This window comes from Lepidochelys kempii, chromosome 7 (genome assembly GCF_965140265.1).
Source record: "Lepidochelys kempii isolate rLepKem1 chromosome 7, rLepKem1.hap2, whole genome shotgun sequence".
NCBI lineage: Eukaryota > Metazoa > Chordata > Testudines > Cheloniidae > Lepidochelys > Lepidochelys kempii.
Genome location: NC_133262.1, coordinates 18,251,995 through 18,277,896, shown reverse-complemented (window position 1 = coordinate 18,277,896; position 25,902 = coordinate 18,251,995). Strand labels below are relative to the sequence as shown.

General features: G+C 39.7%; 1 protein-coding gene across 8 annotated transcripts in view; it reads left to right on the top strand.

Moving 5' to 3' along the window:
- Positions 1 to 25,902, top strand: part of RAD18 (RAD18 E3 ubiquitin protein ligase) — a 123,197-nt gene that overhangs the window by 72,611 nt on the left and 24,684 nt on the right. For all 8 annotated transcript variants that reach the window (XR_012159775.1, XR_012159772.1, XR_012159774.1 and 5 more), the window contains exon 12: positions 12,843 to 12,905. Coding sequence is in view for 4 of the 8 variants with exons in the window: in XM_073351211.1 (XP_073207312.1) it covers positions 12,843 to 12,905 (63 nt within the window). In the remaining 4 variants the exon portion in view is untranslated. The remainder of the gene's footprint in view (positions 1 to 12,842; positions 12,906 to 25,902) is intronic.

The following is a 25,902-nucleotide window of genomic DNA, read 5'->3' as shown; positions in this document are numbered from 1 at the left end:
TCAAATAAATTTGTTAGTCTGTAAGGTGCCACAAGTACTCCTTTTCTTTTTGCGAATACAGACTAACATGGCTGCTACTCTGAAACCTATGGTAATGTAGTTAGCATGAAATTAAAGTATCTCGTCTGATTCTTGAAACTATTATATAATAGTTCTGGTTATTATATAATCATATAAGAGTAAATGGAGCAGGGCTTTAAGAAAAAAAGAATAATTTAGCTCTTTGATTTAAATAGCATTAAATATTTTGTGGAAGACCATGATTTTTTGAGTTTTGCACTTTTTTTGATAACAGGATATCATCTAGCAATAGTCAGTACAGTACATTTAAAAGTCCAAACCTGCATGCTAAATATTTATAGGAGAGTAATATAGAGAAGGATTTTTGAGCAAATGACCCTTAAAGTTTAAAAGAATGTATGGTTTCTGCCTTTTTTGTAATGAAGCACTGTACTCTACATAATTTAATTACCCCTATATTGTTATGTTCATAAAAACTTGTGTTTAACTAAATGATTAATACTAGTCCTTGAGTTTAACTAGTACTGATCTGCTGATATTATTCTAGATCTGCATACTAATGTTTTTAATTGAGGAAATGAGAGTAAAGGGCACTTGATGATATATGTCTAAAGATTTTTAATAAAGTATGTAACTATGGAGTATGACAGTAATTCAGACGTGTTCAGTCTTTTTTTCGTCAATTGCTAAACCCACCCAAAGAACAAAATATAAGATGCTAAATGAACAAAACTACAAAAATGCATGACTTTTAAAGGATAATTTTTCCAACAGGTTTAAATGAAGTCGTGTATATAGCTTTCACGAACTGCTGTGTTCTGTATAAATAGTTGTGGTACAGTAACTCCTTGCTTAATGTTGTAGGTATGTTCCTGAAAAGCGCTACTTTAAGTAAAACGATGTTAAGTGATTCCAATTTCCACATAAGAATTAATGTAAAGCGGGGGAGGGTTAGGTTAGGTTCGGTTCGGTTCCAGGGAATTTTTTTTCACCTGACAAAAGACTATATTTTTTGAGGTGTTGGAGTTAGAGGGTAGGATATTTCCCAGGGAATGCCTTACTGCTAAATGATGAAGTAGCACTCGGCTGAACCCTCCAGGGTTAACACATTGTTGTTAATGTAGCCTCACACTTTACAAGGCAGCAGGAATGGATGGAGGAGGCACGGGATGGCAGAGAGACACAGAGATACACACCGTGTGTGTGTGTGTGAGAGAGAGAGAGACACACACAGACACACCGTGTGTGTGTGTGAGAGAGATGCGCATTGCCCCTTTAAGTAAGCTGACTCCACTCTAAGTACACTGCCTTTTTAAGGTTTCAGAGTAACAGCCGTGTTAGTCTGTATTCGCAAAAATTGGTTAGTCTCTAAGGTGCCAAAAGTACTCCTTTTCTTTTTGCCTTTTTAAGTAGATCAGCAAGTTGAGACAGCAGTTGCTGCCCGCAAACTCCCTCCATCCTGAGCTCTGTTGTGTGCCCCCTCCCCCGTGCTTTGTGGAGATAGTTTTCAGGAGCAGGGGGAGGGGGACACCCTGACATTAACACCCTTCTTCTTCCCCCTCCCCTCCGCACAGCAAGCAGGAGGCTTCATTGGAGTCAGTGTAGCCGTGCCAATTTAAAGTTCTGAGCTTCTGATCCCTGGTATTAAGGCCTCATCCAAAGCCCGTTGAAGTCAGCTGGAGTCTTGGCATTAACTTTTTGTGCTTTAAATGAGGCTCCAATGTACAGATTTTGCAAAGCACTTAAGCATGTGCTGAAGTACTTTGCTGAACTGGGGCTTTTGTCTGCCAATTTAAGAAGCAGATATAGGGAGTGTAGGAGGCCCCTTTTCATTTAGAAAATATGAAGTTTACCAGATATAAACAGTTCTACTAGCCTGTAATCAAAATGTCTGGTTAAAGGGACACTCAGTTTAAAAAAATAATGATATGATCAAGTCTCTTGCTGAATTGGACAAATGAGCTACAGTCACTCATTGTGGATCCTGAGATGAGACCGAAGACCAATTTTGGACCTGCAGCCCTGTCCCCAAGTGCCACAGGTGAACACAGGTTTAGATAAATGTGCACTGCTTTTAGCTTTATGCCTTGCACAGCTCTCCTTGATTGCAGCAATCTATGAGAGCTTGAAGTCTTCCAGTCCAAAGTACAGAGGACTTGTTATGAACTAGGAGCTACCAGGTGTTGAGGTCAACATTGCAAGGTTGACCTTTAGAGTGTCATTATGTTGTCGTCTTGGCCTGCTCTCCACCCCCCACCCCCAAAAGTTCCAGTCTGCAATGCTCCATAGAAGAGAGCCTTTGGTATTTTATTGTTGGACATGCAGACTGCATGACTGCACCATCTCAGCTGTGCTCTCACTATAAAGGTGTCACCGCTTATGCTGTTTCAGGACTCAAGGACCTCGGTGTTTGGAATCTTGCTATTTAATACCCATTAACTACCATAGACATTGTATGTGCAATTAGTCCAAGTATTTTATGTGGCATTAATAAATAGTCCATGTATCTCAGCCATAGAAGAGTGTGGTATGACAACAGCACGGTAACATCAATTTTTGTTTGCAGTTCTGATACCGTGTTTGCTTCAAACACTATGGTGAAGTTTTCTGAAGGCATCTCTGGCTGCCCCAACGCATTTCATAATGTTGTCATCAGTCATTGCATTACATGAAACAAAACTGCATAGGTAGCAAAATTTTCCAGTGAGCTTCCATGGTACATCATCGATGGATGCACCTGGAGTAGTTGCAGTACTTCTCGGTTGAAGCTGGCCCATGACTTCTGTCATCTTTGAGTTGATAGTTAATCCAAAACAGTTTGCAGCACATACAAAGCAGTCAGTGAGCAACTGAATAATTGTCTTCATACCTTTCTGTCTTTGCACACAAGAGATGCAGCTTCAAGACACCTCCATCCATACTGTAGAGCATATAAATGCCATACTCAATGTCTCTGAATGCATCTATTAGAACAGCTGCAAACATGATGATAATGAAATTGGGGCAAGAACACAAACTTCTTTTACTCCATTGGTTATGACAACAGGGAGCTGAGAATCAGTCTCAGTCAAGGACATAAATCTGAATTCCAGAATGAAAATATTTGATAATGTTGACCAACTTATTGAGGAACCAAATGTGCTGAGGACTGTCCACAGGCCATCTTGATTTACAGAGTAAGTTTTTAATAAGATTGACAAAAACTACGTATAGGTCTTGATTCTGCTCATGGCATTCCTCCTGAATTTACTGGGGTGCAAGGATCATGTCTGAAGTACCAAGTCCAGAACAGAAGCCACATTGGATTTCAGGCATTATCTCCTCTGCAAATTGAGCAGTTAGCAGTTAGGTTTAACATGACTCGAGTATTTTTTCCTGCAGTGGCAAGGAGCAAGATGTCATGATGGTTATTGCAAGAAATGTGATTTGTTTTTTTTTTTTGAGGTGAATAATGTTGGCTTCTTTAAGTTCCTGTGGTACAGCCTCCTGTTCCCAAAATCTTAAGTTGAGGCCAGTGAGCTTCCTGATCGGCTCATGGCCCCCACATCTAAAGATCTCTACAGGAATACCAGGTGGACCTGCTGCTTTGCCGTTGTGACATTTGCATGACAGCTTTTCATGCTTCAGAGGTGTTCGGTGAAATTGAGAGTTGGTCTTGAATTGGACGTTGTTCATGATCATGAAGTGCTGATGCTGACGTAGTGGACGGGCAGTTCAGAACCTAATTAAAGTGTTCAGCCTATCTTTTCTGAGTTTGTCCATGATCGGTGAGGAGTAGTGACTTATCTACATTGCAGATGGGGTGATACCAGATTGCGGGCCATACTTGATCTTCAGCTCGTCAAAAAAAACAACCCACCATTTGGAGCCTTTTTGGTCAGCCACTGATTGAAATTGCTCAGCTTTTATTTTCCACAAGCTGTTGTTCATTTGGTGAAGCTTTAGCTTTGTACATAAATAAGCCATCTTTTTAATAGATGAGTTATTTATCCAAAATGCCGGAAGAAAATGCATGGATGTCAAGAATTGCTTTATCTCTGCATCATTTTCATCAAACCTGTGCTGATTCTTCCTCTTTACAAAGCTGAGGACTTCTTCTTTAGGCACATCAAACACTGTTTCCATACAGTAAACTGTCTGGTCATCTTTTATCTGACTGAGAGAGTGTGTCAAGAACTTAACATTTTTTTAACAAGTATTGTACACGTGAACTCATATTTCAGTGTGTGCGTGTTGAGCTTGGGTATTAGAGATGGATGACATCTACGCTGCTAAGTACCTAATACCCAGAAAGATGGACTGATTAAAGACATTGGCCATTCCCTCTGAAGCTAAGAAAAACGGAGTCCCCCTTTAAAATAAATAAACGTAAGGAGACTAGCTCTTTTTTTTTATTTTAGCTTTTTCTTTTTTCAGGACAGTTGGTTTTCTTTAAATTTTTTTATAGTCAAATCCAAACTCTAGTCAATAAAAGAATGCGTTACTGCTGGCAGAATGCCTATTATTCCATTGTAGTAGCCAGCCATGAATAAACTGAGCCAGACTTGGAAAGTGCTTCAGACTGATGTGATCTGCACTTAACACAACTTGAGAGCAACTCCAACAAATGAGAGTTCAGACCCATATTGCTGTAGTTCTCAACTTTTCCATTACAAAGCACTTGAGTTTCAGGTCTTTATAGTTCTGCTATTAAAATTCACTCAGTTGAAACTTAATATGCAAAGTCTTAAGAGCAATGGTTTTTAATAAAGACAAAACAGAAAACAGTTGTGCAAAAAAGTTGTCTGTGGTTTTGGAAGCTGAATGAGATCTCAGAAGTTTGGCTCATGATGTTCGGTTAAGTTAGGTGCACATTTAAATCATATTCAAAAGGCTTGCTTGCTGGGGGAAGTAATCTGTACCTGGTATATATGGCTGGTGTAGTTTATTTCCCCACTTAGAGGAAGTGGGGAACCAAGAAGTCACCATCTGATTCTTAATATGCTCCTGGAGCAGCAACTACGCACGGACCTTTGGTCAGAGCTGTGGGAAAGCCACAACTTAACTCATAGTGAAGCGGATGACTATTTTCTTATTTTTTAGGCAAAGGAGAGAATTATGATGTGAAGTAAAAACACTGCTTTCCAGTGAGTGAATTGGCAAAATGGCACTATAAGCTCTTCCGTAAGGACAATAAGTGCTTGAAAAGTTTGGCTAACACAGGGAGTGGACATGAAATTGCCATGTTCAGTCTCCTGTAACTCTCTGTATTAACAGAAGACCAAGTAATGAATCATGGGCTGGATTCTGATCACAAGGTGATACAGTTAAATCTGATGTCAGTTAACTGAGAACAAAATCATGACTATAATTTTTGTGTTTGCTGTTGGTCTCAGTTTAGTTACGTGAGTAATTATTTTGTGAAATAAAGGCTGCATCTTTGTTAATTGTTAGCACTATACCATACAGTGGAAATTAAAATAATGTGGTGACTGACTGGCTCAGCAGATTGGGAATGAGATAACATAGTTTTTCCTTGTTAGTTGCTAGTTCAAATCCATTACAGGTTTTAGTGATCAAAAGTCATTACTCTCTGATGGCTCTTTTGTGGTATATGTGAAATTAATTATTAGGGCTTGAATCCCTGCTGCCTGGCACCTTGTGTAGTTATTGACACTTGTACAAAGTAAATGCAAAGTGAGCATAAACAGCTATTAATCAGAATAGAAGTGTTTTGACACTCTGTAGAGGTGTAAATGATAACACTAGGTTATCATTTTCACTAAGGCAGTGAAAAGTTGGGCCCAAAATTTCAGCCTGATTTGAGTGTGAATGATCAGCATCTATAAAAGGTTATAGGAAAAAGGTATTCTATCTAGCAAACTAAGGCTGATCAACACTGCCGAGTTTTGTCACCAAAAGGCAGCAAAGGATGAAACAGCAGAGGTGTACACACTGCAAAGCCACTTTTTGCAAAGAAACTCCTCAGTTGCAGCGCTGTAATAAAACCACCTTGACGAGAGTGGTAAGGCTTTTTGCGCAAAGGTTTTATCGCCAAAGTGCCAGTGTAGGCTGTGTCTACACTGCCACTTTCAGCGCTAAACCTTTAGTTGTTCAGTGGTGTGAAAACACCCCCTCCACGCCCCCGAGTGACAAAGTGGCAGTATAGACAGGGCTTTATCGATGGGAGCCATGCTCCTGGTGATAAAGCTATCACCCCTTGTTTGGGGTGGTTATTTTTTACACCAGGAGAGCTCTCCCCGGTGATAAAGCGTGACTACACTGCCCACATAACAGCACTACCGTGGCCGCACTGTAATGTGGGCAGTGTAGACATACCCTAATGTAAACACCTTCCTTGCTTTTATTGCTGGTAATTGGCCTCCAGAGGCGTCCCGCAATGCCTGCAGTGACCGCTCTACTTTTTTTTTTTTTTTTTTTTTTTAACTCAGCAGCCCTCAGCAGCAGGCATGCGCCCTTCCTCTTTCAAAGCCCCTTTCTGACAGCCAGCGTGATGTGCTGCTCTGCTTCGGGAAACAAAGAGCAAATCATTAACATGAAATGTTCCTGCTGTCTCTCACTAGGAACACAGAGGCAGGCAGGGGTGGATGTGTGTGCATATATCCTCAATCTCTCAGTACAACATATTTAACACAGTGTAAGGGTTGATTTGAGTATTGGGTTGAAAAAATCCACAATTTCAATTTTTTTTCCCTCCCTCCAGAGCTCTGGTTACTATTTGGATTGATAGCTTTTTGTGAGTTTCAGTGGCTAATGTTCCCTAGGACAGTAAGTAACTACATAGTGCATTATGTGCTCAGCTTTACTTCAGTCAAAAACTATTTCAAAACCATGTGTAAAATGTGCACAAATATTATGAATTTGTTATTGCTCTTGAGTGTTGCCCAATTTTTTTTCATTTTCTTACTGCTTTGCTTGTGACAGTGGCCGCAGTCTGCCCTAATTGGTAACAAAACCACATCTTTAAAAATCTTTCCTGTAAATAAAGTATATCTTATCCAGGCACTAACCTGCCTCTTGCTCTGTCAGGGGGTGACTTTTAAAATCTGAATCTTTTCCGTACAATCAGATATCACTTAGGACGCAAAGAAGGCCTCGCCATCCCTGTCTATCATGCTGTTTGGATAACTTAATTTTTTTATGAAGATGGGTTGTTGGCCTATTGCTCAACCCCCAGCCTGGAGGTCCAGTAGACTGCTTTTCATCTGGGCCATACCATTTTGACCTGTCCAGCTTGTGTGGCCATACAAGGAGTTAAAACTCACACTGGCATAGCTCTCAGTCATTGGAACACACAAACCTTCCCATCATGTCAAAGTGCAGTCCGGAGGGAAGGACTTCTTTAAGTATTTTTTTAATGTATTTGGGACAATAGGGTAGGATTTTAAAATAACTACTCATTTCTTAGACCTCCAGCTATCATTCCAGCTAGCCTGCAATAGAGAGGGCCTGTTTCCAATCTCCCACTGCTTTTACTCTGGTGTAATGCCTGACTTCAGTGGAGTTACTCTGGATTTACTCTATTGTGAGATCAAAATCAAGCCAATAGTGTCCGCTATTGTTCTAAAACAGGAGAAAACTAATTTGAAACAACATTTCCAGCATTAGTTTCCATTGCATAGAGTTACAATAAGGATTCCTGCTTTTTGTGTGTGGGTGTTGCAGAATTTTAATGAGACTTATCCTTTAGTTAGCTATATATAGAAAATAGCTGTAGAATTTTAAAAAATCAAATGAAATTAAGATCTGTGAAAAAACCCAATTACAGCAGACTTTCTCACGCCATCCAAACTCACTTTGTTGCTGAGAGCAAACAAAGCAATTGAAAGCAGTACACATGCACAGATTTCTCATAAATTGTCATTCTTTTGTGTGTGTCCATAGTACTGTTAAACTTATCTGTAGTGTTCCATTGCCAATTTCAGGCCAAAACCATAAAACTTCTTGTCTCACCAAAGAGAGATTACGATTGTGCAAATATCTGTGATGAACTTTTGATAAGCCCTTAGGACTAATGACTAAATCCAGTAGGAAAGATAATCAGACAGATTAGTTAATGGCTTTTATCTTTTTTACTGTAAATCACTGACAGTTTTTGGGTGCTCAACTTCCACATACAGTTCTGTATGGAGACCTCATTGGGAGAGTGGATCCCAGTGAGGTGATGACAGTACAGCTATGTGAAGCCAGTTGTGTATCTGCTCTATAAATCAAGTTTATATCCTTCCCCGGAGGTCAATCGTGTTTCTTTTGTAGAATAATTAACTTTTAACTGACCTGAGGCATAAGCCATTGAGTTCTAAATCTACTCCCAAATGTATTCTAGAAGTTCTTAGTCTTCCAGCTGTCAAAAATGTTTTACTATCCTTGTGTTATAATGAAAGTGCACTAGATTTGTCCTTTTTAAAAAAGAAGGCGTTTGGTTGGCAAAATTTCTGCCATGTGAGTATTTAATATTGGTGCAAAGCTTGTACATCATCTATAATAATAGATAACTAGCACTTGTATAGCTATTCATTATTGGGTAATTTACTTTGCCAATGAAAGAAGGAAAAACAGCAATAATCCCTACTCCATATTTTGGACTCTATTTACCATTTAAAATTGCTCTTATTAATAGTGTTCATTATAGTAGTGCCAATGGGCCAGCCAAGTACAGGGTCCCTTTGTGCTATGTACTGGAAGTAGAGACACTCCTTACGTCAAAGATCTTACTGTCTAAATAGACAAGACAGACTAAAAATAGGGGCACGAGCAATGTATTGATAGCCAATATTTGTTCCACCACCTTATTTCCATTTTCTTTTGTTTAAATCATGGTGCGGTTTTGTTCAGAAGTGATCCGCTAGATGATAACATAGTGGTAATGCGATTAAAAGGCAACGTGGTAGAGATATGAAGAGTATGTTGGAAATACGAAATTTGAAGCCTTCAGTCTCAACGTGTGAAATACACAAGAGGCCAGCCGCCTCTGCTGCTGTTCTGTTTTCCTGGAAATAAACGTTCTATCAGTGAAAAATCTTATTTTGAAATAAGAACTATTTTTCTGTCCTTTATATTGCCTTTTTAATCAGCTATTGATTTTCTATCATAGCATAACCTTTATTTAAAGCGATAATTCACTTCACAACATCAATATATTAGATACCCAGAAACCTGTTGTCTGGCTGTGTGCATCACTGTGCATCCAAAATGTGTGAGCATTCATTATGTCTGTGTACCTCGTTACACTTCTGCTTACCCATATAGGACGTGGGCTGGTTATCACTTAAACCAGTGCAAAACTACAGTAGCACCACTGAAGTCAACAGTGTAGCATTGGTTTAAGATCAGCATGTACATAGCCACAAGATGAACACATAATCTCTGCCGTGCCAGGGTGTGCACTCAGACAGTGGTCCCTTCAGTGATAACAGAATTTGCTCTCATTAGACCACTAGGCAGTCCTGCTACTCCATTCTTAATGAGCTCTGTTGTGCCTGGACATTTACAGCATTTAAGATCCCACATACCCAGAATGTTCTGAGATCCTTAAATTACCTATGCACAGTGAAGTGAATATATGACAGGCAACAATTACTTTGTTGTTCATTTTTTTTGTTTAAGTATGCTTATTTGTTATGGGGCTAAAGGACATGGCAAATTAACTTTTTCTTTTTTTTTAGGAGCTCTGATGTATCTTTTTACTTTAGTTAACTTGCTCAGATTAGTTTAATTATTGCACAGTAAGAAACCAATTATTTCCTCCCCATCTCCCCAGCCCCTGAGTGTTGAATTCACTATAAAATCATAGGTTTCAGAGTAACAGCCGTATTAGTCTGTATTCGCAAAAAGAAAAGGAGGACTTGTGGCACCTTAGAGACTAACCAATTTATTTGAGCATAAGCTTTCGTGAGCTGTAGCTCACGAAAGCTTATGCTCAAATAAATTGGTTAGTCTCTAAGGTGCCACAAGTCCTCCTTTTCTTTTTATAAAATCATAGTCCATTTGTTTCTGCAGCTCTTAGCTGGTACAATATGCTGGTGCTCTGTGGCAGGGCTGATGTTTCAATACCCGATTCAACAGAGTGTTTAAGCATGAGTAGTCACATTCAGAATTCAGGGATTGCTCGTGCTTACAGTTAAGCATGTGCTTAAGTGCTTTGCTGAATTGGAACTTAGAGTAACACAAGTGAATTCTACATAGGTCACGTTAAATCATTCCTCTCCTCTTAACTTTCCCACTTGTGGGAAGGATGGAATTGGAGGCGGTGTCAGACATTTGTTTGTTTTGGGGAGGGAAGAGTCTTGGTCATTCACGGCTATCAGTTGCGTGGTTTATGTTTATGTAGCCATGTTACTGATTGTATACATTTGAACTCACACAACAGCCTTTGGAGCTTGTTTAGAATGCTGAAGCTTAATCTGGAGACAGGTTTCAGAGTAGTAGCCATGTTAGTCTGTATCAGTAAAAACAACGCGGAGTCCTTGTGGCACCTTAGAGACTAACAAATTTATTTGGGCATAAACTTTCGTGGGCTAGAACCCACTTTGTCAGATGCATGGAGAGTTACTGAGCCCACCAGGCAAGTGTCCATTTGTAAGCCAGATGCAACTCAAGTGGAGATCCCAGGTAGTCATGGAGCAGCTCTTTTCCCATTCTGCATCCTGTGGGGGAAACAGAATTCCTTCCCACTGGCCCCAATGGAGCCCTCTTGTGCCGAGCCCTATGACCCAGCATTGGTGCATGAGGGAGAAATTTACCCCATAATCACAATCACTGCTCTTAATTTCAGATAATGGTATGTCTATATGTTTTATATTATTTGTTAATTACAGATTCTTTATTCAGTGGTTCACAAATGATCCAAAGGAACCACTGGAAAAAGTCTAATGCTTCGCAGGAAACTTTGAAAACCCATTCTGCTTTGAAATCATTTTGTCTGTATACCTCCATTGGTTCTGCTTTTTATCTTCCCTTTTTATCATTATGACTGAGCACGTTTGCACAGACACACAAAGTGGGTAAGGTAATATCCCAAGCTTTCTACGATAACACGGCAGGCATATTTGCATAAGAAGTCTCACTGCTCCATAGCACTTAATCTTATTTTGGTAGTTTATTTCTCCTCTGAAATCCTAATCCTTTTAGTGATTTCACAATTATCTCTACAGCAACTAATCGTAATCTTTGCAATCAAGGATTGTACTTTCAGCGGAGGAATAAGCAGCAAGAAGAAAAGAATTGGTAATGGATGAACAGATTCTAATTTTACGTACATGTCTCTTGCCTTTTATTGTAATTTTTAAAAGGGAAGTCAGAAAAGGATATATGTTTGATTCGAGCACTGACTGGGACAGGGTTGCCTAGTATATTAAGCATTGCACTGGGATTTAGGAACTTCTGATACAGATTCCCAGCCACATATACAGGCCGCACACTAGCACAGTCATTCTAATTATTTTTAAAAATATGACACTCTATCTCATTGAGATTCCATCCTGGTGCTGTGTGGAGTGTAAGAGGTTGTAGAAGGCAGGGGAGAACTGGCTTAGATTAGGCGCATTGGGAAACCTGGAGAGGGTTGGAAACGGAGCAAGAGGAGGTGTTGGAGCAGCAGTTGGCAGGCAGGAGGAAATATAAAGTGGATTATTTGTTTGGCCAGAAGGAGCAGATGCAGTGGCAATATGAACGTTGGGAATGAAGGAATCAGCTGGAGATTGGAAAGACGAGGTTCAGATGGGAGTCACTGGGAAATAAAATTTGTGATGCTCCACAAAAGCAGCATGTTTTTGCTTTCACAGTGGCCATGATGTGATTAATTGTACGACACTCTGACATTTATCATCTGTTAGTCTGAACAGGTTTTTTTCATTTTTTCTCTTACTTGTGCTTTTATATTTTTGATCCAATATATTGAAATTATTTTTTTTAAAAGCTTTTCTCTTTAATGATGTTACATGATTTTGGTGCTTGGAGAGTTTGTTCACTATAACACGAACAGGTTCCCTACCCTTGAAAAAATCCTGTGAAATGATTAAGAGAGCTGGACAAGGAGTGGAGTTAAGCCAAAATGACAGTACATTGGTTTATTGTTTGGTATATGGCAGTTCAGTATGATAGGGTTTTTTACGCTTAATTTGTAGTTCTTCAACAGAGGTGATACATTTTATAAAGAAATTGACATTTTGGTATTCTGCTATCAAAAGTTTGACAGAAAAATTGACAGGAAAATATTTATCTTTGAAAACAAACTAGACACAATCTCTTTATATTAAAATCTGCCTGGTCAAACTGTTCATGCACGATGGTCACTGTAAATAGACAAGGATTACTATGCTCATCTTCAGAGACTCGTTAATCTTGTGGCTGTCATGTTTAACCGCCTCCATGGTAGTGCTCACAGAATACATGTGAGTCTTTATTTCATTGATGCTAACCTAAATGACAACTAAAGGGCCAGTTTCTCTATTCTAATATGTGCCCCTCCCCATTGTACTATGTGATTGGTGCAAGGAAGAGGGAAAGCAGTTGGATCTGGCCAGCTGAGAATTCCACCAATGTGGCTGATTCTTCGTCCCTGCTTGCACACTGATCTCTGGTTCAGGAAGTGGGAAGGGGAAGTGGCCAGAACATACTGCATTCTGGCTATGCTCAGCTGGTGTGTGGTCCTTTAACTTCACTAACCTATGCTGGAGCCTCAGTCAGCTAAGAATCACCCTGAGAATTGGGGATCTATAATAAGTTCCATGAGAATGAATTTATTATTGAAAGTGGAGTGCTGGATAATAGTCAAGGATTGCTTATATAGTCTAAAAGGTTTTTTTATATTATCCTTTCAGCTCCAGTTCGGATATTTTGAGAGATCTGCAAGAAGTTGAGATGGTTTCAGAGTCATCAGATAAGTGAGTACAGTACACGGATGAATGACGTAATTGGTTGAGACTATTCTAGGCCATTTGATGGTTTCCTCTGCATAAATAAAAAGGCTTGGTTTAAATAAATAAGTAACAGAAAACTTTGTAGTTAGGGCTGACACGATGGAGTTAGAAATGTTGGAAGATCTTGCATCACAGATTTTACAAATCAAGCACGCTTTATTCCAGGCATTCATTTTGGATTCCTTTTGTGTGGAGGGAGAAGTCCACTCCTCTGCATTTAAAAGCTCACCATTTTTTAGAACAGAAAATAATGTTTTAATTATTATTTGTGTTATGATAGTGTCTTGTGGTCCCAACTGAGATCAAGCTTAATTGTACTAGGCATTGTATAAACACATAGTGAGAAATGGACCGTGCCCAGAAGCTTACAGTGTAAATTGATCAGGACACACAAAGGGTGGGAGGGGAAATAGAGGCACAGAATGATAGATGGTTTTGCCCAAGATCACACAACACTGGCAGAGCTAGAACTAGAATCAAGGTGTTCAGAGTCCCAGTCAGGTGCCTTATCCCCAGTAAATTTCTAAAATCCTTGGAAGAGAAAATAGAAATCAAGATCTGGAAGGATTCTGCAACAATACTGCAGTTTGTCATATGAGATTGTGACCTTTTTTAAAGTCATATGATTGGACTAGTTCGTATTTCTGAAAAGTCCAGTATGCCCAGAGGACTGAACTAATTTTGCATGTAAAGTCCCTCCGCTGGTGCTGGAATCCCTGCTTGAATATCATGCCAGCTGCAGTAGTTGGGCATAAGAGGGTGATATTAGAGGAATCGTATCCGCCTTAATTGTGAATTACATTTTTTAAGGAAGTCCTTAGAATACTTAATTGGGGAATTATCCCAAGAAAATGTGTGTTCAGTAGATTGGTGCAGCTCTTCATAAACCCCATAGTCCATAACTGAAATGAAATTAGGAACTCTTAAAAGTGTGTATATTATTTACTCAATAAAGTATGGTGCTGTACTGGATAATAACAAATTATAATGGAAACACTAACTTGATTATAATGGTGCCAGAAATCAGTGGGAATGTTAATTAGTAGGAAAGCATCAAATCATTAGAAGTTTAGTGTAAAAACAGCCCTTGGTTAGGAGAGAAATGGGTGATGTTTAGAAGAAGAACGTTCATAAGCACAATTTCTGACAGCACAATTTCTGACAGCACCTAAAAGTGATTTACTAAGACCAGCATAAAATATTCAGTTGTACCTATTTTCCAGTGCTGTAGTCTGCATTGTAACATTTTCCTCATGATTTCCTTCTGCTGCTGTTTCCATTGTCTAGAACAGCGTTTATCAAACTGGAGTCCACAGAGGGTACTCCAGGGGATCCGCAGGCCCTGCTGATCAACTCCTCCTATTTCCTCCCAGCGCATCCTGCATGCCAGGGAACAGCTGTTCAGCAGTGTGCAGGAGGCTCTGGAAGGGAGGGGGAGGGGATGGAATCATGCCCAGGGCCACTGACCCTGCTGATTAACCCCTTGCCATCCCTTCCAGTGCCTCCTGCATGCTGGGGAACAGCTGTTCGGCAGCATGCAGGAGGCACTGGGAGGGAGGAGGAGGAGCGCGGATGGGGTGTGCTCGGGGAGGGGGTAGAAAGAGGTAGGGCAGGGGTGGGGCCTTGGGGGAAGGGGTGGAGTAGGGGCAGGGCCTGGGGCTGACAGGTGGGCTTGGGGGTCCATGAACATTGTAAAAACAAAATGGTGGTCCTCGGGTTGCTAAAGTTTGAGAACTGCTGGTCTAGAAAATTAACCCAGAAGGCAAGCAGCTGTAGCTCTCTTTGCAGCAGGCAGGAGTTAGAACTCCTAATAGTTAGGGTATACTCATGCATGAACCACTTGACTCCTTCCTCAAACACCCGCTTTCTGAAAAGACACATGCGAGTATGATTGGTATGCAGGTGTTGGTAACCTAGTAAGAGATGCAAACTCCTTCAAATGAGTTATTACATTTGAACCATAACATATTATCGAGCGTGAAATGATACAGAGTTGGTTACAGCTCCCCTTCGCTTATCTAAAATAATTTTGAATGTGATTTGAACATAAATTTAAGAAAAGGAGTACTTGTGGCACCTTCGAGACTAACAAATTTATTTGAGCATAAGCTTTCGTGAGCTACGGCTCACTTCATCGGATGCATTCAGTGGAAAATACAGTGGGGAGATTTATATACACAGACAACATGAAACAATGGGTGTTACCATACACACTGTAAGGAGAGTGATCACTTAAGATGAGCTAATACCAGCAGGAGAGCGGGGGGAAGAAAACCCTTTGTAGTGATAACCAAGGTGGGCCATTCTGCACCCTCTCCCGCCTTCCCCCCCGCTGGTAATAGCTCACCTTACCTGATCACTTTCCTTACAGTGTGTCTGGTAACACCCATTGTTTCATGTTCTCTATGTATATAAATCTCCCCACTGTATTTTCCACTGAATGCATCCCATGAAGTGAGCCGTAGCTCATGAAAGCTTATGCTCAAATAAATTTATTAGTCTCTAAGGTGTCACTAGCACTCCTTTTCTTTTTGCGAATACAGACTAACACAGCTGCTACTCGGAAATAAATCTAAGAGATCCTGTTTTTGAAGTTTATTGGGGCAGCAATTTATTTTAGGATTGGGCTTGAAGGTGGTAGGATAGATTGCACCTTTTTATTCTGTCAAGTGCAGTGGAAAATGGGATGAAAATAACTCAAGGCTAAAATATGAAATATTTTACGTGTTGTTTTCCTCAAACCCCAGCAGAAATGTGATTTGCAATGATTTTTTTATACCTTCTGTTGGCAAAATATGTATATATATGTATATATCTTGCACCTGTTCTTTAGACAATTGGAATGTCCATAAAGACTTATCTGGGACATTCTGTCATTTCCCTAAAAACGTCACTTTCTTGGTTGAATTCAGGTAACATTGCTGCAAGGTACTGAAGAAGTGTTGCTGGGTTTGTTTCCTGCCAGATACTAATAGCTGGTTTCAAAGGCAACTATTAGGCTGGAAAAGTAACAAATAGAAGTGGCTATGGAACAGATTTATACTGCTAAGAAGCTACAAAAATGAGAATATTTATTTGTTTGCAGTTCTTGTGGTTAAGGAGGGAAGAGAGGTATATAAAATATTCCATCTTGATGGGTTGTTAGGAAGCTACCTATGTCTCTTTTTAGTCTCCCATTTTTGATCAGCATATAAATCAGGGTACATGTTTACATATTTGCCTTTTTTTGAGGAGAAAGGGCAAATGTGGCAAGAACTCCTCCCCCTCCCCCGCATCACAATAACACACCTTTGCAGAACAGATCCATACTCTTGTAAATGTTTCTACAAAATGATACGTCCAGATCAACAAATTGCATTTTGATGCACCATATAAAAGTGATTGCTTATTTACTGAAACTTACTTTGTCAAAAAATGACAGCTCATGGTTTCAGATATGAATTAGGTGAGAGGTTATTGCAGATGACAAACATAATAATCATCTGACCATATCTGATGAAAGAAGGAAATTGAAAAGGTCTTTAGATTTGTCCTAAATGGTTATGTTGAAGGATACCATTTGACCTCCATTGCTCGGAATGTTTCCTATTGGGTTACAATTTCTTAAAATATATCTATGATAATTTCTCTTATGTCCACTGAAAGCATAATACAAATTAGATTAAACTTATAAAAGCAAACCAAAAAAGCATATATATTTGCAGGGCGTATATTTGCATTTCTTATGCTGCAGACTTCACACATTATCCATAATGAACTGGGAGCTTGTTATAAGCTAAATGTATTCAGTTCAAATGTAGTTTCCATATTTTAGAAAATGCATCTCTATCAACTTGCTTAATCCATAATATCCAAGAAACAAAGTCAACTAACAGTTTCTGACACAATGGAACTGGATGTTGCTATCGTTGAAATGAGTGGCAAAATTTCCATTGGCTTGAAATGGGAGCAGGATCAAACAAAAGGGGGGAGCTAGAGGGCTCTGCTGCATCAGCAACTGCAGACTGGTCACTCTACTTAGAGGAGGAGAAGGAATCCTTCTCCCTTAGATGCCCAGAATCTGCCCAGAGCACAGCTCACTTGCTGAGGGCTGCAAGATGCAGACAGGATTTGGTCCTGTACTGTAGAGAGGTCTCATTATACGCTCCCAAGAAAGATAGACTGGTTTCTTGCTTCTCAGACCACAGCTGGAGTCTTTCACAGTGACCATGTGAAGTAATGTGGCCATATGCATGAATAAAGCAAACTGCAGTAATGCATATATCTTTCATTCCTTTATACAATATTTTTATCTCTTCTCATCAGCTAGATGGATATCTTCCTTTTTTCCATTTTTTAGCTCACGACCTAATAGAAGCACCTTATATCACACGATACAGCATATTTATTTTCAATATTTTACTATAAGACTTAATATCATCCCCGTTTTATGTTGAGTAAACTACTGGTATTTGATATATGCTTTCCATGTGAGGATATTTCAGTGTACATTCTGGGGATTTTTTTATTTGTCCATAACTTTCCAAAGTTGCAGCTTATTTATGGATCCTATTGTAACTTTTTTCCATCTGGTGCCACATTTAGAACCCATTGTTTAAATATTTTGGCAGTTGGAAATAATTATTTCTTAGTGAATTATTTTTCTTTCTTACTCCATTCTTGATTATTTAGTATTATCCAGTCTGTCATTGCCATGTATTTTGAGAACGTCATGCCAAGGTTAATGGGGCAGCTAAAATGTCTCTCCCTAGTTGGGAAAATAAGAGTCCCTCCACATCATCATTATCTTCTGGGTCATAGATGGAAGGCCACCATTTTTAAACTACCAGGCAGTGACATGCAGCTAGTTTTCCCAGTGACTACAGAATAAAAATCCTGTGCTCCCTTTTGTGCCACTGAAACTGTGATCCAGAGAATGCCAATGATTGATTTGGTATGAGCAGAAATCCACAGGCTAAGGGAGTGGAACCATTAGCTTCTTTGTGGGTTTGCAGACCATGTTCTGTAGTGGAAGAGAGAGTTGAAACTTGCAGAGTTTCTATTCTCCTATGCAAAATATTTCTGCACAGCAGTGTGGGAAATTAATATTAGCAAGATGACTTGTTCATAGAAAAATCATTTCTTGCCCTTGGTAATTTTCTAAACCAGAGAATCTAGTCATTTGATGGGTTTGTTTAAGACAAGTTGTAATAAGATGTGGACAGGTTGATTTGTGCTCAAGAATCTAGAGCAGAAGGTAAACTACAACTTTGATTATGCTTCATGTTCTTCAGGTTAATTATAGAACATTATTTATACTTCAGCAAGTGGACACTGAGCTGTACAATAGGTAACTGTATCAAACAAGTGCCTTACCCTGAAGAGTTTATTATATAAAATTACAAGCAGGTTGTAACGATGCTGGTTCTGGCAGGATCCAACTGGGAGTGCTAATTCAGGACAAATTGCTTAAAGCAGGGCAGTTACAGCCCAAGACTGGGGTTTTTCCACCTCTAAGGCAAACCAAACCAGCCAGACAGAGAAGACTTTGGTTTTCCCCACTGGCTAACCACAAGTCACACAAGCAATTCCCTTAGACACTCCAATTTCCCAGTATCACCACCAGTGCCACTCATTATGGGGACAGATGGTTATGAAAACCAATACCCCAGTAAAAGAAAAAAGGTTCTCTCGATCCCAAAGGACCAAGCCCCAGACCCAGGTCAATATACAAATCGGACCTTACGCACAAATCACGCTGTTGCCAATCCTTTAGAATCTAAAATCTAGATTTATTCATAAAAGGAAAAAGATATAGATGAGAGCTAGAATTGGTTAAATGGAATCAGTTACATACAGTGTAATGGCAAAATTCTTGGTTCAGGCTTGATTTCCTTCTGCAGTGATAGAATAAACTGCAGGTTCAAATCAAGTCTCTGGAGTACATCCACAGCTGGGATGGGTCTTTCAGTCCTTGGTTCAAAGTTTCAGTGTAACAAAGTTCCTCCAGAGTTATGAAGCAGGTTTGAAGACAAGATGGAGGAGCTGCAGCAGCTTTTTATATTCTTTTGCCATGTGGTCTGTCTTTCTTTGTTCCAAAGACAAGCATTCCATCACAGGGCATGGAAAAACCTCAGAGTTCTGTCCATACGCATGTCCCTGCATACCTTGCTGAGTCACAAGGCGTATCTGCCTTCTCTCAGTGGGTCAGTTGTATAGCTGATGGCCCTTAATGGGCCATCAAGCAGGCTAGGCAGAACTGACACAAACTTGTCTGGGGTGTCATCCAGAAGCATAGCATAAGTTTGAAATACAGACAGTATAGAGCCAATACTTATATCTTTAAATACAAAAATGATACATGCAAACAGATAGCATAATCATAACCACCAAACCGTAATCTTGTTTTAGACACCTTATTTGACCCCCTTTATACAAGATTTGATGCCACTACAGGACCTTGGTTGCAACAATACGGTCCCAGTTCAAGTCAATAATGTCACACAGGTAAATTGTGGAACAGTCAGAATGACGTGTGGAACTGAGTTCATTTAAAATTAGTCAAGCCAGATACAGACCGTTGTTATCGCATACTTTTCTATAAATATTTGCAAGAGGGGGATACTAAGTCAAATGGTAGATAGATAGGCCACAGATTTTGGCTGTATGTTTTATAACTTCACTTAAAATAAATATATATATATATATGAGTGAAGAAGACATTAGTAACATTCCCCAGGTTAGTCTGGATTGCTGAACTCAATTCTCCAATCTGGGACGTCTATTACACTGCTTCGCTGTGAGAGCAACCACTGGCCTTGCTCACACACTTCCTCTAGCGTGTAAATTACTCCCAGCTGAGTTATGTCAGTACTTCCAGCCAACCACTCCTGAATTGTTCTGGGGTGACACTAGCAAATACCCAGTCCCAGACTTGTCCCCAGAAATATACATCTTGTACTTCCCAGCTCTTTCCTTTTGTGCAGTACAAGCTCATAGAAAGTCTGTCATTTCATTAATAGAAAATAATGTTATCTCAAACCTGTTATCTCAAATGGGTGGTTTCCAACCTCTTCAATCCAAACACACAGTGGTTTAGATAAAATAAAACAAGTTTATTAAGTACAGAAAGATAGATTTTAACTGATTACAAGTAATGAGGCATAAGTCAGAATTGGTTACAAAGAAATAAAAGGTAAAATGCCAACTAGCAACAAACTTAACAAGCTAAGTGAATTTAAAGCAAAAGATTTCTCTCCTCATATGCTCACAGCAGTCTGGCTGGATTCCTTCAGCCAGGACCACTTCCCTAGTTAAATGATACTTCCTTTGTCTTTCAGACATTCTTGATGCTGTGAGTAGTGATAAGGGAGAGAGGTGGTTTCTTCTCTTCCTCATTTTTGTATCTTTTTCTTCTCTTTGAGAATCCTCTCCAGCTGGGGTTCAGGCAACTGCCAGTCTGTTTACGTGAGAACCTCCAACTGTTACTGTCAAAATGTACATTTCTCGCTCACATCCTTTTTCTTGCCAAAAAATGGCTACTTATCTAGGTGATCAGCAAACTGAGTTTTCAAATGATACCTCACAAAGCATATTTTGTACAAAATTTGTCAGTCCTGTAAAAGTTTGTGAATATAGGGGTGTGACACTGCACCCCATAGTCTTCATAGTGATATTATTCTGACATAATTATAATGTATTTTATGCAAGATAAGTCATGTGAGGTGTCATTGGAAAAGTTATGATTAGCTGAATATGATTATTCTATTTGTATGCATATATCATTTTTGTATCTGAAGTTATTAATATTGACTGTGTATATGTTTTTTCAAATGTAGTTACGTCTGTGTAACGCCCACTAGACAAGATGCTTTCAGTCTAGATAGTGGGTGGGAAAGGGCCTATCCAGGGCAATGGGCCAGTAGGAAAAAACAATAGGCCTTAGGAGAAGCTTATCTCCCTCCTGGCAAGCCTTCCTGTGAACACTCCAAATAGCTTGTGAGTGATGGCTGCTACAAGGACATGTGATGAGACCACATGTCTCCAGACTCTGTCTTGGGATATCAGTATTTTTCCACAGACTGGTCTGGGAACCAAGTTTTGAAACAAAGGGTTTCCGCCATATGCAAAAGCTATATAAGGGAAGGAGTGACATCATCTGGGGTTCTTTGCTCCTCACACAAAAGGACTCCTGGAAACACCTGAGGACCACAGACTGAACTGGGGAAAGTGCTGGACCCAGGCTAAAGGGATTTTTAGCATGCGAGTGAAACACCTCTGGATTCCAAACTGTAAAGCAAGTGCAGTTTGCCCCTTAAGAATCTGCAGCCTGCTTGTATAATCTCTTAAGAGGAGAATCTGCTATTCATAGCCAATCTATTTAGTATGTTAAGTTTAGTTTGCAGTTTTTGTTTATTTGCTAGGTAATCTGCTTTGATCTGTTTGCTGTCACTTTATCTTTTGTAGTTAATAAACTTGTTTTTGCTTTATCTAAACCAGTGAATTGGACTGAGGTATGTGGGAATCATAACTCAGGGGCAGAAGTCTGTTGCATATTCCTCTACACATTGAGGGAGGGGGAAAATATTATGAGCTTATGCTGCACAGTTCTCTGTGCAGTGCAAGACCGTATAATTTTGGGTTTATACTCCAGAGTGGGGACTTACCTGAGGAGCTGGGAGTAGCTTTCCGTGCAGGGGCTGGTCAGAGACCCTGCTTGTAACTGCAGCTGAGTGTGTCCCTGCCTGTACGCATGTTGCTGAAAGTGCAGGCTGGAGGGCTTTGTAGCTTGTCACAGCAGTACAGTGTGAGAGGGAGCACCGCCTGGTAGGTTAAGGGGCTCATTGGTACCCCAGTTCCAGGTGGCACCCTGGGGGGAACCCGTCACAAGGGGTACAGTCTGTCATAGTGGTGAATAGTCTCCTACTTTGGAAGAAGTCAAGCAGTAAAGCTAGAATAGTAAAATGTAGTATAATATCTGCATAGAATGAGATTTCAACTTTATTCTGTGACTTGAGTAATCTGTTCTTGCAAGGATAGTCATATGCTGCTAAGACAAAAATAGAAGCAACTGGCAGCTGCACTTTGTAATGTGATACAACGGACACAGCAGATAGTTTTGATCCGTGTTTCTTAGCCATATACTGTACGATAGTTTAGCCTCACTGTAAAACAAATGCCAACATTTGTGAAATATATTGTCATCTTATATCTAGAGTTTACACAACAGAAAAATCTAATAAGTATAGGAAGAAGGCTTTTCAACATATGGTACAAAAATAAAAGTTAATACTGAACGTTTATATAAATTTTGCCTTTTTTTCCAAAGCAGCATAAGGCACTTAGATCAACTTTGAAAGGTAAAGAATGTTCAAAGTGATACCTTCAAGAAAGTGGAAGAGTATATTTGTATATAGATGGGCTAACCTACTGAGGTGGGCTTTAAACTAGGTTTTATGGTAGGAGACAAAAGCTAACAGGCAAGTCCAAAACAGAGAGACCTGGGTGAAAGGTTGGAATCTGGGCAGAAAACGGGCAGTCACAGCAGGGACAAAGGAAAGACTAGAAGGAATATAGAGGGGAAACCTAATGAACATCTTAGATGTTTGTTTACTAATGCAAGAAATATGGGGAATATACAACTAAAAATACTGGTGATTAATCACAATTATGACATCATTGGCATCACAGAAACTTGGTGGGATTGGAATATTTGTATAGATGTGTACAGCTTGTTCTGGAAGGACAGACAGGGAAAAAGGGAGGTGGTGGTGCCCTGTATATCAAAGATACATACACTTGCACTGAGGATAAAGTAGAAGTGGGAGGCAGACGTGTTGAAAGTCTCTGGGTAAAGGGGTAAAAAATACCCAGGGTGATGTCATGGTAAGTGTCTACCATAGACCACCTAACCAAAAAAAAGAGGTGGATGGGGCTTTTTTAAACAACTGACAAAATCATCCAAAACACAGGACTTAGTTGAAATCCCCTATCACCACTACCCAGACATCTTTTGGGAAAATACAGCAGGGCAGTGATCATCTAATAAGCTTTTGAAATGAAGTTTTTGGAATGAAGATGGAGAAAGCCACTAGGGGAGAGGCGATTCTAGATTTGATTCTGACAAACTGGAGGAACTGGTTGAGAATTTGCAGGTGAAAGGCATCTTAGAAAATGATCATGAAATGATAGTTCATGATTCAAAGGAATGGTAAGAGGGAAAACAGCAGAATGAAGACAATGGACTTCAAGAACGCAAACTTTAGCAAACTCCTAGAATTGGTAGGTAAGATCCCATGGGAAGCAAGTCTGAAGGGGGAAAAAGGGTTCCGGAGAGTTTGTGTTTTTTCAAAGAAACTTTATTAAGGGCACAAGAGCAAACTATCCCAGTGCATAGGAAAGATAGGAAGTATGATAAGAGACCACCCTGGCTTAACCAGGAGATCTTCAACAACCCAAAACTCTAAAAAGAGTCATTAAAAAAGTGCAAACTAAGTCAAATTATGGAGGATTAATATAAATAAAAACCCACAAGCATGTAGGGACAAAATTGAATGGCCAAGGCAAAAAATAAGATTCATCTAGCTAGGGACATAAAGTGTAACAAGAAAACATTTTACAAATCCAAATGAGAAGCCAGAGGAAGACCAAGGACAGGTAGGCCCATTACTCAGTGAAGGAAAGACAATCACAGAAAACACAGCATTGGCCAAAGTGTTAAATGCCTTTTTTGTTTCAATTTTCATGTATAAAGTTAGCAATGATTGGATGACTAACAGTGAACATCAGTGTAAATGGGGTAGGATCTGAGGCTAAAACAAGAAAAGAACAAGTTAAGAATTACTTAGACAAGTTAGATGTCCTCAAGACTGTAGGGCCTGATGAAATGCATCCTAGAATACTTAAGGAGCTAGCTGAAGAGATCTCTGAGCTATTCATAATCATCTTTTAGAACTTGTAAAGGATGGGAGAGATCCAGAGTGTTGGAAAAGTGCAAATATAGTACCTGTCTACAGAAAGGGGAATGAAGACAACCCAAGGTATTATAGGCCAGTCATCTTATCTTTGGTACCTGGAAAGATACTGGACCAAATAACCTAGAAGAAAATAAGGTGATAAGTAACAGTCAACATGGATTTGTCAAGAACAAATCATGTCAGACCAACCTAATATCCTTCTTTGACAGGGTAACAAGCCTTGTGGATAGGGGATAAGCAGTCGGTGTGATATATCTCAACTTTACTAGGGGCACGTCTTCACTGGCAACATTAAAGCACTGCCGCGGCAACGCTTTAACGTGGCTTGTGTAGTCGTGGCATAGCGCTGGAAGAGAGCCCTCCCAACGCTCTAAAAACCCCACCTCCATGAGGGGCATCGCTGCCAGCACTGGGAGCACGACTACTGGCGCTGGTGCACTGTCCACCCTGGCACCTGTGAAGTTAGCAATGTAAAGTGCCAGTGTAGATAAGCCCTAAGGCTTTTGATACTGTCTCACAAGAGCAAACTAGATAAATGTAGCCTGGACAAGCTGACTGTGAGGTGGGTGCACAACTGGGAAAAGCTTACGTAGAGTAGTTTACAGGAGTGGTTCACAGTGAAGGTGGAAAGGCATATTGAGCAGGGATCTGTTCTGGATCCAGTTCTATTTAGTATCTTCATAGAAGATTTGGATAATGGCATAGAGAGGACACTCATAAAGATTGTGGATGATACCAACCTAGGAGGGGTTGCAAACACTTTGGAAGGCAGAACTAGAACTGAAAATGATCAGAACAAACTGAAGAAATGGTCTGAAATAAGTTGGATGAAATTTAAAAAATGCAAAGAACTATACTTAGGAAGAAATAATCAATTGCACAAATACAAAGTGGTAAATGACTACCTAAGTAGGAGTACTACAGGATTGGAGGTTATACTAGAACACAAACTAATGTAATACCATTGCAAAAAAAGTGAACATAATTTTGGGAGTCATTAGCAGGAGTGTTGTAAGCATGTCATGAGATGTAATTCTTCCACTCTGCTCATCACTGATAAGGCCTCAACTGGAGTATTGTGTCCAGTTCTGATCACCAGACCTTGGGAAGGATGTGGATAAATTGGAGAATGTCCAGAGAAGAGCAACAAAAATGATTAAAAGCCTAGAAAACGTTGACCTACAAGGAAAGACTGAAAAAACCGTTTGTTTAGTCTGGAGAAAAGAAGACGGGAGGGGTGGGCGGCACAGTAATGCACGTAAAAGGTTGTTATAAAGAGGAGGGTGATAAAATGTTTTCCTTAATCACTGAGGATAAGAAGTAATTGGTTTAAATTGCAGCAAGGGAGATTTAGGTTGTTACACATTAGGAAAAAACTTCCTAACTGTAAGGGTAGTTAAGCAGTGGAACAAATTACCTAGGGAGGCTGTGGAATCTCCATCACTGGAGATTTTTGAGAACAGGTTAGACAAACACCCACCAGAGGTGGTCTAGATAATACTTAGTCCTGCCTCAGTGCAGGTGACCGCACTGGATGACCTCTCAAGTTCCCTTCCAATCCTACATTTCTATGATCAAAATTCAGGTTTTATGATGGGAGGAAAGATTCTTAAATATGTATCCAAATAGCAATGTTTACCCACTTAGTATTTGCAAATCCAGCATTACAGTATTGTGCTAGAGCATGAGAACCTACAGAGTACAACTGATTAGGAACCTTATCTACCTTGCTTGTTGGTAACGTAGGTACAAGAAATATGTTTTTATCCAAAAAAACACAAAACTTTAACTTGAGAGTCCCCTTTTGAACACCACCTTTTAAAAATACTTATTACTCTAAAACCACATTTCCTTTCTGTGATGAAGAGGCTAGTAAATATTACTACCTAGGCAATTTTATGTTGTAAGGGACAGCTAACATTGTTCATTGTTATGGTCTTTAAAGCAGGACGATTTTTTTAACTTTAATAGAGAAATGATTATTCCTCAGCTAAATGACCGTTCTT